This window comes from Protopterus annectens, chromosome 1.part2, assembly GCF_019279795.1.
Source record: "Protopterus annectens isolate FY-2018-M chromosome 1.part2, PAN1.0, whole genome shotgun sequence".
In the NCBI taxonomy this organism is placed as follows: domain Eukaryota; kingdom Metazoa; phylum Chordata; order Ceratodontiformes; family Protopteridae; genus Protopterus; species Protopterus annectens.
Genome location: NC_056727.1, coordinates 89,861,137 through 89,876,765, shown reverse-complemented (window position 1 = coordinate 89,876,765; position 15,629 = coordinate 89,861,137). Strand labels below are relative to the sequence as shown.

The window sequence follows — 15,629 nt, the reverse complement described above, 5'->3', positions numbered from 1 at the left end:
GAGGGAGGGAGCAAATTACATAGAAATGAGTGGAAATTGTAGAACAATACATGTGGAATAAAATTCAGGAGAAGGAGTGAGGTTTTTAAGGGAAGGCAGGAATTCAGCAATTAATGTGATGTTGGACTGATGATAATTACAAAGAAAGAAAATATATGTATGAAAAAATGTAAATGGAAAAAATGTTAATATGGTTTGTTTTTTTCTCTGTTAATGGATGGTTGACAATGTCTTAAGCGATAATTGAATAAGGTGTTAAAGTAATCCATGTGCATTTTTACTAAAACTTTTTTTTCCCATTTAGTTACTCAAGGTGCTCTCTAAATCAGTTCTCCCACACTAATAGGATAAAAACAATACTTCTAATTCTGGTTAAAGAAATAAAGCACAAGACAACAGTATGAGGTTTTTCCACCTGTTGAAAAATATGGTATTTTATAAATACAAAAGTAGTCTGAAAATACATAAGGATTCTGATTTGGAAAAACAAAAGCAAAACTGACCTTTGACAGTAAAACTTCAAGTATGGCATTTGGTATTATGTGCATTTATAATTACACAAATATGAAAATACTGAAGTCTGCTCACTGCTAGCATTAAAATGGAACATGCAGGGTAATGTGGTAAATGTCATTCTATGCCAAGGCCATCCTCAAACAAGGTTCTGAACTGAGTATACCTTTGTGGCTAGGTTCTAACATGTTTAAGTCGTTCTCACATCAGTTACGTCTTGGAGAAAAAAAAAGCACAAAAGCAGACAAATTTGAACCATACAGCTATTGGATTGGAAATCATGACTATTTCGGGCCTCCATGGGAGGCAACCAGTAGTGAATTAAAAGTACAAAATACAAGGATGTCAAGCATTTCTAGCCCTTAGCTTAGAAGGATTTAACATGATATTCAAAAACATGATTGCAAAACTATTCCTGAAACCTGTGTTGTCAACTGTATGTACTGGTTACAGTGTAGAATAAATGCTTTCAATATTATGAACAGAAATAAGAATGAATTTCCAGAGAATTCTCTTAACAGTTCCACCAACTAATCCACCACATGCAAGAGGAAACTTTTTTGCATTTTAACTTTTTCTCTTTTTTTTTCTTTTTTTTCTTTTTAACAAATAAAATGATCTAATCTCAATACAAGACAAGTCAGACAATACATTACAATATATACAATAAACTTCTGTGACATAAAATTATACATCCACAGAAGAAAATCTGTCAGGTGCATAATAAAGACTGTAAATGAGTTTAGGCAAATTAAAAATCAGTTTTTAAAGTCCGACTACTTTCAGACCCGTCAATGAATTCATGAAAAATTATACCAAGGTAAACATTTTGCAATTCTAGTATATTAAAATGGAGATGCCATAATTCACAACACTTGTTTAAACTTCCTGCCTTGCATCAGAAAGAACAATCAGGTATATAAACAATTATTCTCTACCAATGGATGATCTGCAAGGCAACAGCACCAGAAATATATTGATTACATATTCTGCATGGCACAAATAGGCGCGGACATCTGTAGCTACCTGTTAAGAGTTAGTCTGATAGAATTTTTTATGACTCGAATATTGCTTGTTGGTACAGGAGAAGTTGCATCTGGTAGTTCTTTACTGGATAGTCTCTGGAAAAAAATTGTACACAAAATACTAAAATTAATACAGTAAGAAAATATACCAACTGGAATATACTTGGCTAAAAAGAACTTGGGTCACTGAAAGGATAATGCAGTAAGTATAGATGTTAATCAGTTGACTTAGTATCGCTAAAGGAGGCATGTACAACATACAGACATTTCAGTTTTACACTTGAGGATCATATAGAACTAATGTCTATAATGGACAAGCAACAAGTACAGTGAAGGCCACAATTCTGGATCAGACACCAGAGCACTACAGTAAATTTACATATTTAGAGGCAATGAGATCATCAGCTCCCCCATCTGAATTATTTTTCAGTTGTAGGAGTAAAGGGGCTGCCTTCCTAAAAATGCACCTCAACAATATCATAGGAGACAGAAAAATACACTGCCACTACAGCAAAGGATGTTAAAATCCCAACTTTTTTTGGCAGTGGAAGAGGAAGCAACCAAATGGTAGACAGTGGGAAAGTATTAGATTAGCCCTCTGCTAAAGAAACTTTTGGTCTTTCACCTGACTCGACTCTTTCTGTTTCTGCACAGGCAGTTTAAGATGAAGCAATGGGTAATTGCTAAAGAAACAAGCAGTTACATTTTACTAACATAAGTAAAGCAAGGTCCTCTGATAGAGCTCTGATTTCAAAACCATTTAAGGCCCTAACACCATTCCATACACCATAATGGATAAAGTGAGACAAGGCTGGAGAAGACTGTACAGAAAACTGGTGGGCAGCATTCAGGATCTTTGCATGGAAATGCAGATATAAATATTTGTATACACAAGATTAGGTAGGGTTTAGAGAGTCCCTAATATTTAATGTTGGAAATGTAACTGGTTAAGTTGGGATTGGTGTCATTCTGGCAGTGTGATGCACTGCAGACTTTCAAAAGTGATATTCAGACAATGTTACAAGATCTCAATAATGCACATGTAATATTGAATGATGAAACCTACTTAGTAGGTTTCACAGAGTAGCAATCTGATCCATAACTAGCTAAGCAACTGTTTCCCTGGTGACTATGAAAAAGTCTATAATGATAAAAAATGGAGAAGCTCTGAAATTCCAACTTTTAGTGAAGTAACTCACCTCTTGACAGTCATAATGAATGAAGAGGAGAAAACATTACAAAAAAGAGAGAGAGAGAAATTCATTAAAAAATGGGTTACATTTTGTGCAATAACTAGAAGCAGTTTGAAAGTCAAAATTATTTTTTACCTTTGTCTCATAGGTAGTTATTTGCCTTGTAGTCCAGGGGACCATTGAGAAGGCTCTCTCAAATTTTCAGTTTCCACCAAGCACTGACTGGTTAAGTGACTTGCTCAAAGACAAACAGCAGGCAAATGAGAGCTATGGGAATCAAACCCTGTACCACAAGAACTACAGCTTACAGCCTTAACCCAGTGAGCCAACTACCAGACTAACTGCACTGTAGTTTTGATTGAGAATCCAATCCAGGCAGAGAGAGGTGGTGAGAGCAACAAATACTACTAGGGCTATTTTCTAATCCTAAATTAATCCATCTACTGGGTGTGGGAATAGAACCCACTGCTTTTTTGCATCAAATGTGAGTGCACTACCTGTTGAGCTACTTTAGGCTATCATACCTTTTTCTCACCATGTGTATATAACCTACGAATGATAAGAGTTCATTTTGATAACCAGCTAAGTGGACTGGTCGGCAGACCCTTTTCAGCCATAATTTAAGCATGAAGGCACAATAAACAGCAATAAAATTGTACAGAGACACGTTGTAGATTTCAAACATTATATGAATAGACAAAGGGCAAACAGTCCATTTAAGTGAATGCACAGTAAATAAAAGTTATGCACTCACCATAGCTATGCATCTGTGTTGTCCATTTTCATTCTTCCTCAACGAATGGGTCTCAGATCAGATTTGGCTGCTTTTCTTTAGATTCTAGGAACAGACACTCAGAGCTTTTACCTTTCCCCGTAATGCCCCTGACCATTGCATTACCTCAGACTGAGTTTACTGCTATTATAAAACCTTCCAAATATAAAAAGAAGTTAAGTACTCTCCATAACGTTCCATCTGAATAGTTAGACTTCATTTGTCATCAACCTGTGGGTTTCGGATCTGAAATGGATCCGAGCCGGCAGCTTTCCAAGCTCCTCCCCCTTACCCATACTACACTGTAACCTCCTTCCAACCCTCAGATCAAGTTTGCCACCCACAACGTGACACACATCAACCCAAGAGACATAACCTGACCTGATCACACAGACTAAGCTTACAATACCCATTAAGTCCGAGTCCAAGGACCATCACAGACCACTAAGGTCAGAGGGAAGGAGGGAGGGAAGGTTGATGACACTACGTAGATGGAACGTTATGGTGAGTACACAACTTCTTTATCTGAAGTAGTTAACTTCATTTGATCATCAAGCTGTGGGACAGAGTTCCCAGCTACCAAAGACCTTGGGAGACCCTTATAGAAGGATATTCCGGAGCACTACAGAACCAAAAGAAACCCTTTCTCTAGACACCATGTCTAACTTATAATGAGTAATAAAAGTATGAGAGGAAGCCCAGGTAGCCGCTAAACAAATGTCATCCAAAGAAACTCTGGACCAGAAAGCAGCAGAAGTAGTCATAGAACGAGTAGAATGAGCATGAACCCTGTCTGGTTCTGGTAATCCATAATCCTTGTACACCTGCAAAATGCAAAGTGAAATCCATCTAGCAAGAGTCACCTTTGAAACTTGTTTCCCCAAAAAGGGCTTGGCAAAGGAAACAAATAGCTGATCAGACTCACGAAAGGGTTTAGTCCTATGTAAATAAAAGTGTAACTGTCTGTGGACATCCAGCAAATGAAGTTTGTATTCCCCTTTGTTTTGAAAATTAGGGAAAAAAAATGGGAGATTAATAGACTGATTGATATTTGACTATGAAGCAACTTTAGGGAGGAAAGAAGGATTTGTCCTTAGAGAAACCCTATCCTTATGAAAAATTAAGTATGGGGGTTTCATACACAAGGCTTGAAGTTTGGACACTCTCCTAGCCGAGGTGATAGCTACCAGGAAGGCTGTCTTCCACGACAAAAATTTTAAATCAACTGACGCTATGGGTTCGAATGGAGGCGCAACTAGGGCCTGAAGATCCAAGTTCAAATCCCATGGCCGGGAAGGATGCTTAATCGGAGGTCTCAGCAAAAAGGTGCCTTTGATGAAAGTTTTACAAATCCTAGAAGCAGCTAGTGAACCTGAATTTTCTCCTTCATGAAAATGAGATATAGCCGCCAGCTGGACCTTTACAGTGGAAGAGCTGGCCCTCTGCTGGAAAATCTGAGACAGAAATTCTAATACCGCTGGAATTGGGGCAGTAAATGGATCCAAATCTCTCTGAGAAGCCCAGATGGAAAAACACTTCCATTTACTACGGTACGCCTTTCGGGTGGAGGACTTGTGCGCCGCCACCAGAATGGACTTAACATGAGAAGAGAGTCTGGCAGTCCTGGCAATTAGTGGAACTGGAGCAACCAAGCAGTAAGCTTGAGGCTGTCCAGATTTGGAGGAGGAATTCCAGAGAGATGACAAATGGGATCTAATCTCGAGGGCAGAGCTACTAGATGAGACCATAGGCAAGGAAACCAAACCTGACGAGGCCAGAATGGGGCTATGAGGATAATCATGCTCCCCAACCGACGTGCTTTCTGCAAGAATTTGTCATTAGAGGTAGCGGGGGATACGCATAAAGAAGACCAGGTGGCCAAGCATAGACAAGAGTGTCTTTAGGGGCCTCCCCCCCAAGGGGGAATCACAGTGAAAAACTCGCTGCACTTCAACTTCAAGTTGGACAGCGATGCGAAGAGATTGCAGCAGGCTGATCCCACTTGAGGAAGATCTGTTCCGCTACACAAGGGTTCAGAGACCACTCGTAGGGTAAAAGGATAGTCCTGCTCAGTTTGTCCGCCAAAATGTTGGACCGACCTGGAATGTGCATTGCTATCAAAAAACGGTTGGTGGAGATTTCCCATTCCCACACTCTCATGGCCTCTTGACAAAGCGGGTAGGACCTGGTTCCCCCCTGTTTGTTGATATACCAGACCACTGACATGTCTTATTGAACTGCAATCATTCCCAGAGGGAGAGAAGCATGAAGGGCCTGTAACACCAGAAGGACCGCCCTCATCTCTAGAACACCGATATGCAGAACGGTCTCGTTCGGGGACCACTTGCCTCAGACAGTCCTGCCCAAGCAGTGCCCCCACCCACACTAGACAGGAGGCGTCCATGATCACCGTGGCTTGGGGTGGGGTCGCAATAAAGGGGCATCCTTCCCGAAGATACCAGAATTAAAGCTACCAGATGAGGGAAGTCTTACACATCTTGCTTAGAGGAATCAGGTAACTTAAGGGCTGGTATAACAGAAACCACTGAACTTGTAATGTCCACTGTAACACTCATGTGTAGACGTGCTCAAGGAACCAGATTTATAGCTGCTGCCATGGACCCTAAGGCCCTCAGAACTAGTTCTGCTGGGGGTGAAGATGTCTGAAGAAGTGCCAATACATGGAGGGTCAGGTTCCGAAGTCTGTCGAGTCAAAAATACCTTTGCCTGGTGAGAATTGATTCTTGCCCTTATGAAATCCAGAATCTGAATGGGCTGAAGAGAGGACTTTGCAATGTTTATCGTGGTACCCAGTAAATTTGACAGCTGAAGGAAAGAATTTCTGGCTTGAATAAGTTGATGCCTGGAGGGGGTGGTGAAGAGCCAATCGTCCAGGTACGGAAAGACCTGAATGCCCTGAAGTATCAGGTGGGTCGTTACAACTGCCATGACCTTGGTAAACACCCTGGGGGCTGTGGTGAGACCAAAGGGTAGGACCCTAAACTGATAGTGATTGGCATCATGTCAAAAGCGTAGAAACCTCCTGAATAGCCTGCCCATCATAATGTGGTAGCATGCATCCTTGAGGTCTACAGAGCACATCCAGTCTTCCTCCTGCAAGAAAGGCAGGATGTTTGTAAGGTGATCATCCGGAACTTCTCCTTGGCAACAGACAGATTCAACGTGGATAGGTCGAGAATCGGCCTCAAGTTCCCTGTCTTTTTTGGCACCAAACAGAACCTGGAATAGATGCCTGATCCGGACTGATCTGGGGGGACCGGCTGGATTGCTCTTTTGTTTAGCAGCTTTTCTATTTCCAAAGCTGCCACCTCTCTTTGAGCAGGTGGAACATCTGGGAGATGCCAGAAAGGGAATGGAATAACCTCTGGATATTATCCAAAGCACCCAGCGGTCTGACATTATAGACTTCCAACTGAGCTAGGTGCTATGAAAAATACTCCCTGACTGCCTCCAGAGTGGAGCAGTCAGGCAACCTTCTCAGGGCTGCTGTGCAGGTCGATCAGAATGGTTCCCGTGACCCAAAATTCTTCAGTCCCCCTCTGCCTCTGGGCCGGCGCCCACCTTTTCCCCTCTGCTTCTAGGGGAAAAGGAGTCCAGTGTGTCCCGGGAATGCTGAGACTTCCAGAACCACAACTTCTTTTGCCCTCGCTGATTCCTGGAAAAGGACCTTTGAGGGTTACAGAAGTGGATCCCGACGGCCGACAGTGTCCTCCCGTCCTCCTCACTCTGGGCTAGCATATCTCAGACAGTCTTCCCAAACAGGGTCGAACCGTCAAAAAGGGCATTCGCGAAGGATGCCTTGAACGGTTCTGAAAAATCGCAAAGCCAGAGCTAGGTGTGATGCCTCATGCCAATGCCAGACCCGGCTGCCCTAGCAGCTTCCTCGGTGGCATGAGAGAGTAGGCACATGGACATGTTAGTCACCCACTTGAGTGGCCATATGTGCCGAGAATGAGCGTTTATCCTTGGCCGAAATAGACTCCGGGGGAGACTCAGCAAACTCTTTCACTAGGTCGGGCTGAAGTCTAATCACGTGGGCCATGTAGTTCAGCACCCTTATGGCAAAGGTAGCTGAAGCATATGTCTGCTTTCTGAGTCGATCCATTGCCCTAGACTCCTTGTCTGGTGGATGGACCGAGGAACTCTCCTGAGCCAATTCCTTTTTAGTGGCCACCGCCACCACCACCACCATGGCATCAACTGAGGAACCCTTACTCCATGCAGTCTTATCTGTCGGAGGGCTCAAAATTTTGTCTGGCCTTTTAGGTATAGGTTCTACAGTATCCGGCTCCTTCCAAGCACTGGTGGTAATGAGGTCCACCAGAGGATCAGCTGGGGGGGGGGGGGGAGGCACACAAGAGGTATGTGTCGAACGCCTCCAGGAATACAGATTTGTCCAAGGAAGGCTTCTGGGCGGATCAACCTCTCCTCTGACAGAGGATTTCCATTATGTCTCCAAATGAGACATCTTCGGGAGGTGATCTGGGGGAGCCTTCCCTTTCCTCCAAGTAAGTATCCTCTGTGAGGGACTCAGGGGTGTCCATGTGCTTCTTCTTGCCCTTGCAAAGAATCTCCTCGGGGAGGGCTCACAGTTTCAAATTCCTGAAGGAGAACCGTCTGGGGCATTTCAGACACAGGCTGTCCCTGAGAGGATGGCAGGCCAGAAGACACACTCAGCAGCGAGGGAGCAGGGACGGACTCCGAGGAAAGAGTGAGGGGTTTCGATCATCCTGAGAGAACCCTCTCCACAACGAAGGCCAAAGGGGAACCGGCTTCTTTAAAACTAGCAGGATGAGTAACAGTGCCCTCGGATCAGATGAAGGGATTGGAGCCGAATCTGGAACAGACTGACCCAGAGGAATGGTATGTCCCGACCATAATGGAGCCAATGACAGTCATCCCCCCCAGATCCGATGCCCAAATCACGGCTCTGAGAGCTCGGATCCGACATATTCGAGGGCATGACCGGTGTCGACGTTGGAGGAACCATCGGCACTGACCCCCTGACTCTGGGGCTCCTCGGATCCAGGGACTCCGAAACCCGGGGATGGATCGGAGAAGGAGCTATTGGGGCAAACACTGGAGCCAAACTCCCCCACTCTGGAGGAAGGGGGAGCTAGCAACACTCCCATCTGTAACTGAGTCTGTATAAACCTTCCCATCATCCGGTCCATGTCAGCATCCGAGAGGCTTCTTGTTGCTCAGGATGATGCCACAGACACTGGCCGAGAGGGCCGATGAAAGGATTACCTTGAAGCAGGTCGAACCTCCTCCTCCTCCGGCGAAAATCTAGGGAATCGGAGCCGCAGAGAAGATGGCTTAGGAGTCTTGTTCGGGGTAGTAACCACTTTAACAAGAGGACCCGAAAGATCCGACGGATCCGCTGGTCTCTTACGACCCCAATCTTTGTCTCTTCTCTCTCTCTTTTTCACTCTCCCCCTATGCTTATCCTTCCTGGCCTCTTTGTCACTCTGTTTAGAAACGGGAGTGTGAGTCCCGGACAGGGGAGGAGGACCTGAACCTGATATAGCCACAGCCGTGGCCGTAGAGGAAGAAGTTTTTTTTTCCAGGAGAAGCCCAGTCAAAATTAACTTGGTCCTGTGGTCCCGCAGGGCCCGTGGATTAAAGGCTGCACATATTTTGCAGCCTAAAAAAAGGTGGGGAACTCCCAAACACACGACGCACAAAGTGTGGCCATCAGCCAGGGACAACTTATGACCACACTCTGCGCATTTTGAGAAAGTCGGCTTTTGGGGGTCTGACATCTCAACCCCCCACAACAACAAATAAGGCTAACTAAAGCCCTACCTACAAACACACACACACAGCAGAGGCGGGAAGGGAGGCCTACACTAACTAAAAAACACAAAGTTTTACTTTTTTTTTTTTTGAACGGAAAACCCGGGGGAAGGAAGAAAGGGAAAGGTAAACACTACCCACGCACACTAAACTAACTTTTGCACAGTTAAAGAAGGAAAACCCTACTCTACCTGCCTGGAGCTCAGAGAGCAAATCTTGGCGAAGCCGCAGCAAACGAGATCTGAGGGTTGGGAGGAGGTTGCAGTGTAGTATGGGTAAGGGGGAGGAGTTTGGAGCTCGGATCTTAGCTTGGAAAGCTGACGGCTCAGATCCATATCGGATACGAAACCCACTTCAGATCAATCATAATACTGCAGAAAACTGGAATAATAACAGGACGGGGGCTCAAATAAGAACTGTGGTTCCTGACAAAACCTCATCAGGTCACTTCCAAAGACAATAAATAACCAAGCTGTCACCAACTATGAATGAGTAGATGGAACCAGTAAACACCTAACAGAGGCTCATACACGAAAGAGTAAAATTCAGTCCTTTATTCCACAGTTTAGTGCTTTCAACTGGAAAAGTCCAGTCTTCTTCAGAACCATTTAAAATATGCACACATCCTGATTTATATAGTCAAAGTGAGTCAGTCAATAGAAAAGTCCGCCAAAACTTTTAAAGGTGTACATCTCACTTAACAAACTAATACAAATACAAAATCACAGAATGGGATATGTGTATATGATGAATTGGTAAACCATCATATATACAAGGGTAAAAAAATATATATTTAAATATATATGCCTATTATAACTAATAAAATTATAATTAGTGAACAATTTGTAAGATATTGAAATAACTATCTAATCTAAAATAAAGCAATTCACAATAATAACTGTGCTAAAATGTTCTGTAACAGTTGTAAGAAGGTCCAAGTACATAAACAATAACAATACTTTACAATTCATACCAATATATAATGAACAATACAGACGAGTATACACAAATGTTCAAAAATATACAAAAATATAATGTAAAAATATGTAGACCAAAACTTATTGGGATAGTACCAGAAAAGGTTTGATGCTAATGAAATCATTCAGTCCGGGGGGTCTCGTGGCATCCAATATAATCTGCCACCTACTCTCCAATGCGGCTAACCGCATCTTCCAATTACCCCCAAATAATGAACTCTTTATTTGGTCTATAATGGCAAAACGAAATTGATGCTCTCCCCCATGATCATTAATATGTCTGAATAGAGCATTTTTGGTATCTTTTTTCTGAATACGATAATAGTGTTCATAAATACGCTTTTTTAAACATCTTTCAGTTTTGCCAATATAATACGCGGGGCATGATGTACAAGAGGCCAAATAGATCACCTGACTGGTATTACAATTCCCTGTTCTGGTCTTTATACAAGTGTGGTTAATGTCTTTTAATCGAATGTGTCTGTCTTCATTGATATGGCTACACTGCTTACATCTTCCACATTTCCTGGTACCCTTATAAGCATCTAAATTGTCAAGGTTATTACTAGCCTTCTCCAAAATTCTTTTGAGATTAGTACCTGTCTTGTATACAAATTTGGGTAGAGGTCCCACAATTTGGTCCAGGTTAGAGGCTGTAATAATATCCCAGTGTTGGCACAGAATGTCCTGAATGAAATTGGTATATGGGGTGTAGGTCAATATACATGCCTGACCAAACAGTTTGTGTTCATTGTCTTCACCTTTCAAACTAACTACAAAATTACCCAATAATGGTGGATATTTATTTCCCCATTCCTTCTGTACATAACTTATAACATCTAGAAGCATGTTGGCCGGATATCCACGATTAAGAAATAAATTTTTAATGACATCGAGTTCTAATCTCATGACAGATTCAGTGGATGACATCCTGGCCGCACGAATGCACTGCCCCTTAACTATATTTTTGAAAACGTGTGGTGGGTGATTACTGGAGAAATATAGATAATCATTAGAAAAAGTTGGCTTACGGTAGATCTTAGAAGTGAAGCCATTGTACTCAAGTCCAACCAAAACATCCAAATAGGGAATGTTTATTGCACTGATACTGTGAGTGAATTTTAAGAATTGGGAGGAATTATTAATGAATGACATAAATTCTTGCAGTCTCTCAATGGGTGCCTGCCATAGAATAAAAATGTTGTCCAAATATCTTGCATAAAATTTTATGTCAGTGTAAAAATTACTTTTGAATAGTACTTCTTCCTCCCAATCCAACATCACAAGGTTTGCAAAAATGGGAGCGCAAGAAGCTCCCATAGCAACCCCCTTGATTTGTCTAAAATATTCTCCTTGAAATACAATGTAGTTATGCTCCAGCACTAATCCCATCATGTCACATAATAAAGAAACCTTATCCCAACTTAAACCTGAATACTTCCTCAAGCTGTTAGAAAAATGTTCCAGACCGTCATCTTTTGGTATGCTTGAGAATAGGTCCACTACATCTATGGTTGAGAGGGTAAGATCAGTTTTCCAGTTGTCCTTGGTTAACTTCCCTAAGAAACTCCAAGAATCTTTCATGATGTGTGGGATGACCCCATAAATATGTTTGAGCTGGTGGTCTATCCATCTACCAATATTGAATGTTTTAGACTTAGACCCAGAGATGATAGGTCTAAAAGGGGGTTTATCTAAACATTTGTGTATCTTAGGAATCCCCACAATTTTAGCCAGCACCGGGTAGTCATTTTTCAGAAACATACATGTCTCATTGGTGATCCTATTGTCTATTAAGTATTCTTCAATAACCAGATCAATGCGTCGATGTCCTATGTTGATCTGATTTATAGAAATACATTCATAAGTGTCAGTCTGATGTAATATGTCATATATACTAGAATTGTAGACATCAGTCTGAAATAAAACTATCCCTCCGCCTTTGTCAGGTTTCATGATACGAACCTCCTTGTTATGTATCACTTTATTTAAACATTCTCTCTCTAAATGTGTTAGGTTAGACTGAGAATCAAAATATAAATTGTGTTTGTTCCTTATGTCCCTGTGTAACCTATAAATATCCTTACACACTAGTTTCTCGAAACTGGATATACTGGGATGAGGTGTTGGAACATAGGAACTTTTTTTACACAATGGTTTGTTCTCTAAACTACCCATATTATCCACTTTGTTGTCATAGAGAATGGCTAGGTTTAGTTTACGACAATATAACTTGACTTGTTTAATAGTCGAATAAATCACTACGGGCAGTGGGTATAAACTTCATACCTTTACACATAACACTAATAAACTGTTCATCAACCTCCACCTCAGTGTAATTGTAGACGTTGAAACCTTCATAACTGATGAGAGTGTATGGATGAGTGTGTGGGGTCATAAGGTGACCCTGCAGAGTCTCAACATTCACTGTAGACTTGTCAAATGAAGGTGTCAATGTGGGGTGGTCAGCTAAAGTTAGCCTATCCCCTTTAGTATCACTGACTCTAGTGTGGGGGTCATGTGTTATTTTCTGTATCTGTTCCATTGTCTGTTGGGGATCCTGGGGAAAGATGGTTGGTCCCTCTGAAAATTTCTTTCTTTACTGAAACCCCTATGAATGGGTCTAGAGGGATTTGTGGTTAACCCTTGCTCAATAACTTTTTCCTTGGGCCAAATGTAAGCCCTGTTGGTACTGTATAACTCTAAATCTCTAGACAACTTCCTGCTTTTTCTATCAAAAATACTATGAGCCTTGCTGTCAGCTAGAAAGAATTGTTTCTTAAACAAATCCTTCCAGGAGTCAAACTCAGCATGACTGGTAATGGTCTCATACATACTCTCCAATTCGTCTGCCAGCAAAACACATTTCTCTTGTTGATATTTAAGAAGAAGTTGCATGTAGGCACATCCAAAGTTGTCAAATAACCCATTAAATTCATTCACAACATCTTGATTATATGAAATGCCTAATGGCAGTTTGAAAAATCTTAAGCCCTTAGGCACAACATTAATTTTCAAACAGTTATTTAAATAACTCATATCAATTTTGGAATTTTTGTAAGCAATAAGTCTCTTACCAAAATCAAAAATCATTTCTTTTAGTGAACTATAAACATAATCTTTATTGGTATGATGTCCTTTCTTACCAAAATCAAAATCATCATGTTTATCATTCAAAAACTGCTCCATAAGTTCTCTTTCATTAGCGGTTGTAGATAGTTTATAAACATTCTGCCTATTCAACTCGGCACAACCGTGACGAGAAAATGTCCTGAAGTCCTGATTTGGGCTAGAAATAATGTGTTGCACAGTACCTTTGTTAGCGTTATCTTGCTTCTGCTGTTTACTTCCATAATGTTTACTTTGATGTGTAACTTTAGGCCTGGCACCAGTACGTTCGGCTTCTCGCCTAGCCCGTAAAATGCTGAAATCGAAAGTGAAATCCTGAGCTGGGGAGAACCCCAACGGGTCAAAAAGATTACGCTCATCATCCTGGTTGGTAAAGCGACACAGATCCTTTGGGGAAACGTCGGAAATAACACAGGCATCAGGTAAATCAATTACGCCGTTTGTTGTGTGTACCACATCTTCGGTCATCCGGAGCGCTTCAGGAAACCCTCGTTCAGGCGTAGACGGATTTCTCCTAATGCGTGCACGTTCATGCTCACGTTCACAAGTGTTGTGCGTCATCCGAATGGTAGAAGCCACCTCCCCCTCACCTTTGGACGAGGATAAACTCCTGTTTGTGTGAATAACATCACGAAGAACTGATGAATGGCACGATTTAATGTTGTTGGTTGCTAGATTAGTAACCAAATCAAATAGTTTCTTCAACTCACTTTGCACAGCTGAGACTTCAGCTCGTAATCCATCAAACTCTTCCCGAGACAATGAAGCACTGGAGGTGTCTTCCTGATCCATCATAATGCTGCAACCAGTAAGGGGTAAGGGGGAGGAGTTTGGAGCTCGGATCTTAGCTTGGAAAGCTGACGGCTCGGATCCATATCGGATACGAAACCCACTTCAGATCAATCATAATACTGCAGAAAACTGGAATAATAACAGGACGGGGGCTCAAATAAGAACTGTGGTTCCTGACAAAACCTCATCAGGTCACTTCCAAAGACAATGAAAATGGACAACACAGATGCATAGTTATGGTAAGTACATAACTTTTATATCTAATGCTATAATTTTCATTCATTCCTCATTGAATGGGAGAATCCCCAGCTACGGTAACCTTGGGTGGCCCTCATTGAAGGATATTCTGGAGAACTGCGAACAGAATACAGCCCTGTTTCTGGAGATGATATCCAACTTGTAATGAGCAACAAAGGTAAGAGCATTAGATGAAGTGGCAGCTGCACAAATTTCGTAGAAGCACTGGCTCAAACAACAGCTGATGCAGCCAGTGACCTAGTTGAGTGTGCTTTTTGTTGTCTTGGCAAGATTAAACCTCTCAAAAAATAAACATAAAAACAATCTGTTATCCATTTGGCTAGTGTAGTTTTTGAGACTGGTCTTCCCGGTTTGTTACTAGAAAAGGAAACAAACAATTGGTCAGTTTTTCTAAATTGTTTTGTTCTATGAAGATAAAAATGAAGTTGTCTACATACATCTAAAAGGTGAAACGTATTCTTTATTGTCAAATTTAGGAAAGAAAACTGGCAAGTTGATCACTTGATTGATAATTGTTTCACAGGCAGCTTTGGGTACAAAGGAAGGATTAGTAAGTAAAGTAACCTTAACTTTATGGAAAATCAAATAAGGTGATTTTGAAAAGGGTGCTTGGAGTTCAGAGACTCACTTGCAGTAGTTACAGCCACAAGAAAGAGTTTTCCAAGAAAGAAATTTGAGATCTACTTTAGCCAAGGACTCCAAGGGTGATTGTACTATACTCTGTAATGCAACATTAAGATCCCAAGGTGGAATAGGATCCTTTATCAGAGGTCTAAGCAAAAAGGTACATTTAAGGAATGTTTTGTGTAACTTGGATCAAGCTCAAGGGGAAGTATTATCTCCAATGTGGTAGCTACAGATGGCTGCCAGCTGAACTTTGATGGTGGAGAAACTAGCACCACTTTGAAAAATCATGGCAATAAAATCTAAAACAGCAAGCAGTGAAAGGATCTAATTCTCTCTGCTCAGCCCAATAAGAAAACCTCTTCCATTTACTCTTATAAATATTTCTTGTAGAGGGCGTCTGAGATGAAAATAAAATTTGGCATACAGGAGAGGAAAGCCTGGAATATCTGGCAATCATTGTAACTGGGGAAACCATGCAGTCAAGTCTGAGGCCTGCAACGTCCGGATGAGTCATCCATGACGG

At 41.7% G+C, this 15,629-nt stretch overlaps 1 protein-coding gene across 1 annotated transcript in view; it reads right to left on the bottom strand.

The window, feature by feature from the left end:
- Positions 1 to 401: 401 nt before the first annotated feature.
- PAPOLG (poly(A) polymerase gamma) overlaps positions 402 to 15,629 on the bottom strand; it is a gene marked incomplete in the record, with an annotated part of 1,229,485 nt that continues 1,214,257 nt past the window's right edge. The window contains 1 exon segment of the mRNA XM_044054963.1: positions 402 to 1,634. Coding sequence (XP_043910898.1) covers positions 1,536 to 1,634 — 99 coding nt within the window.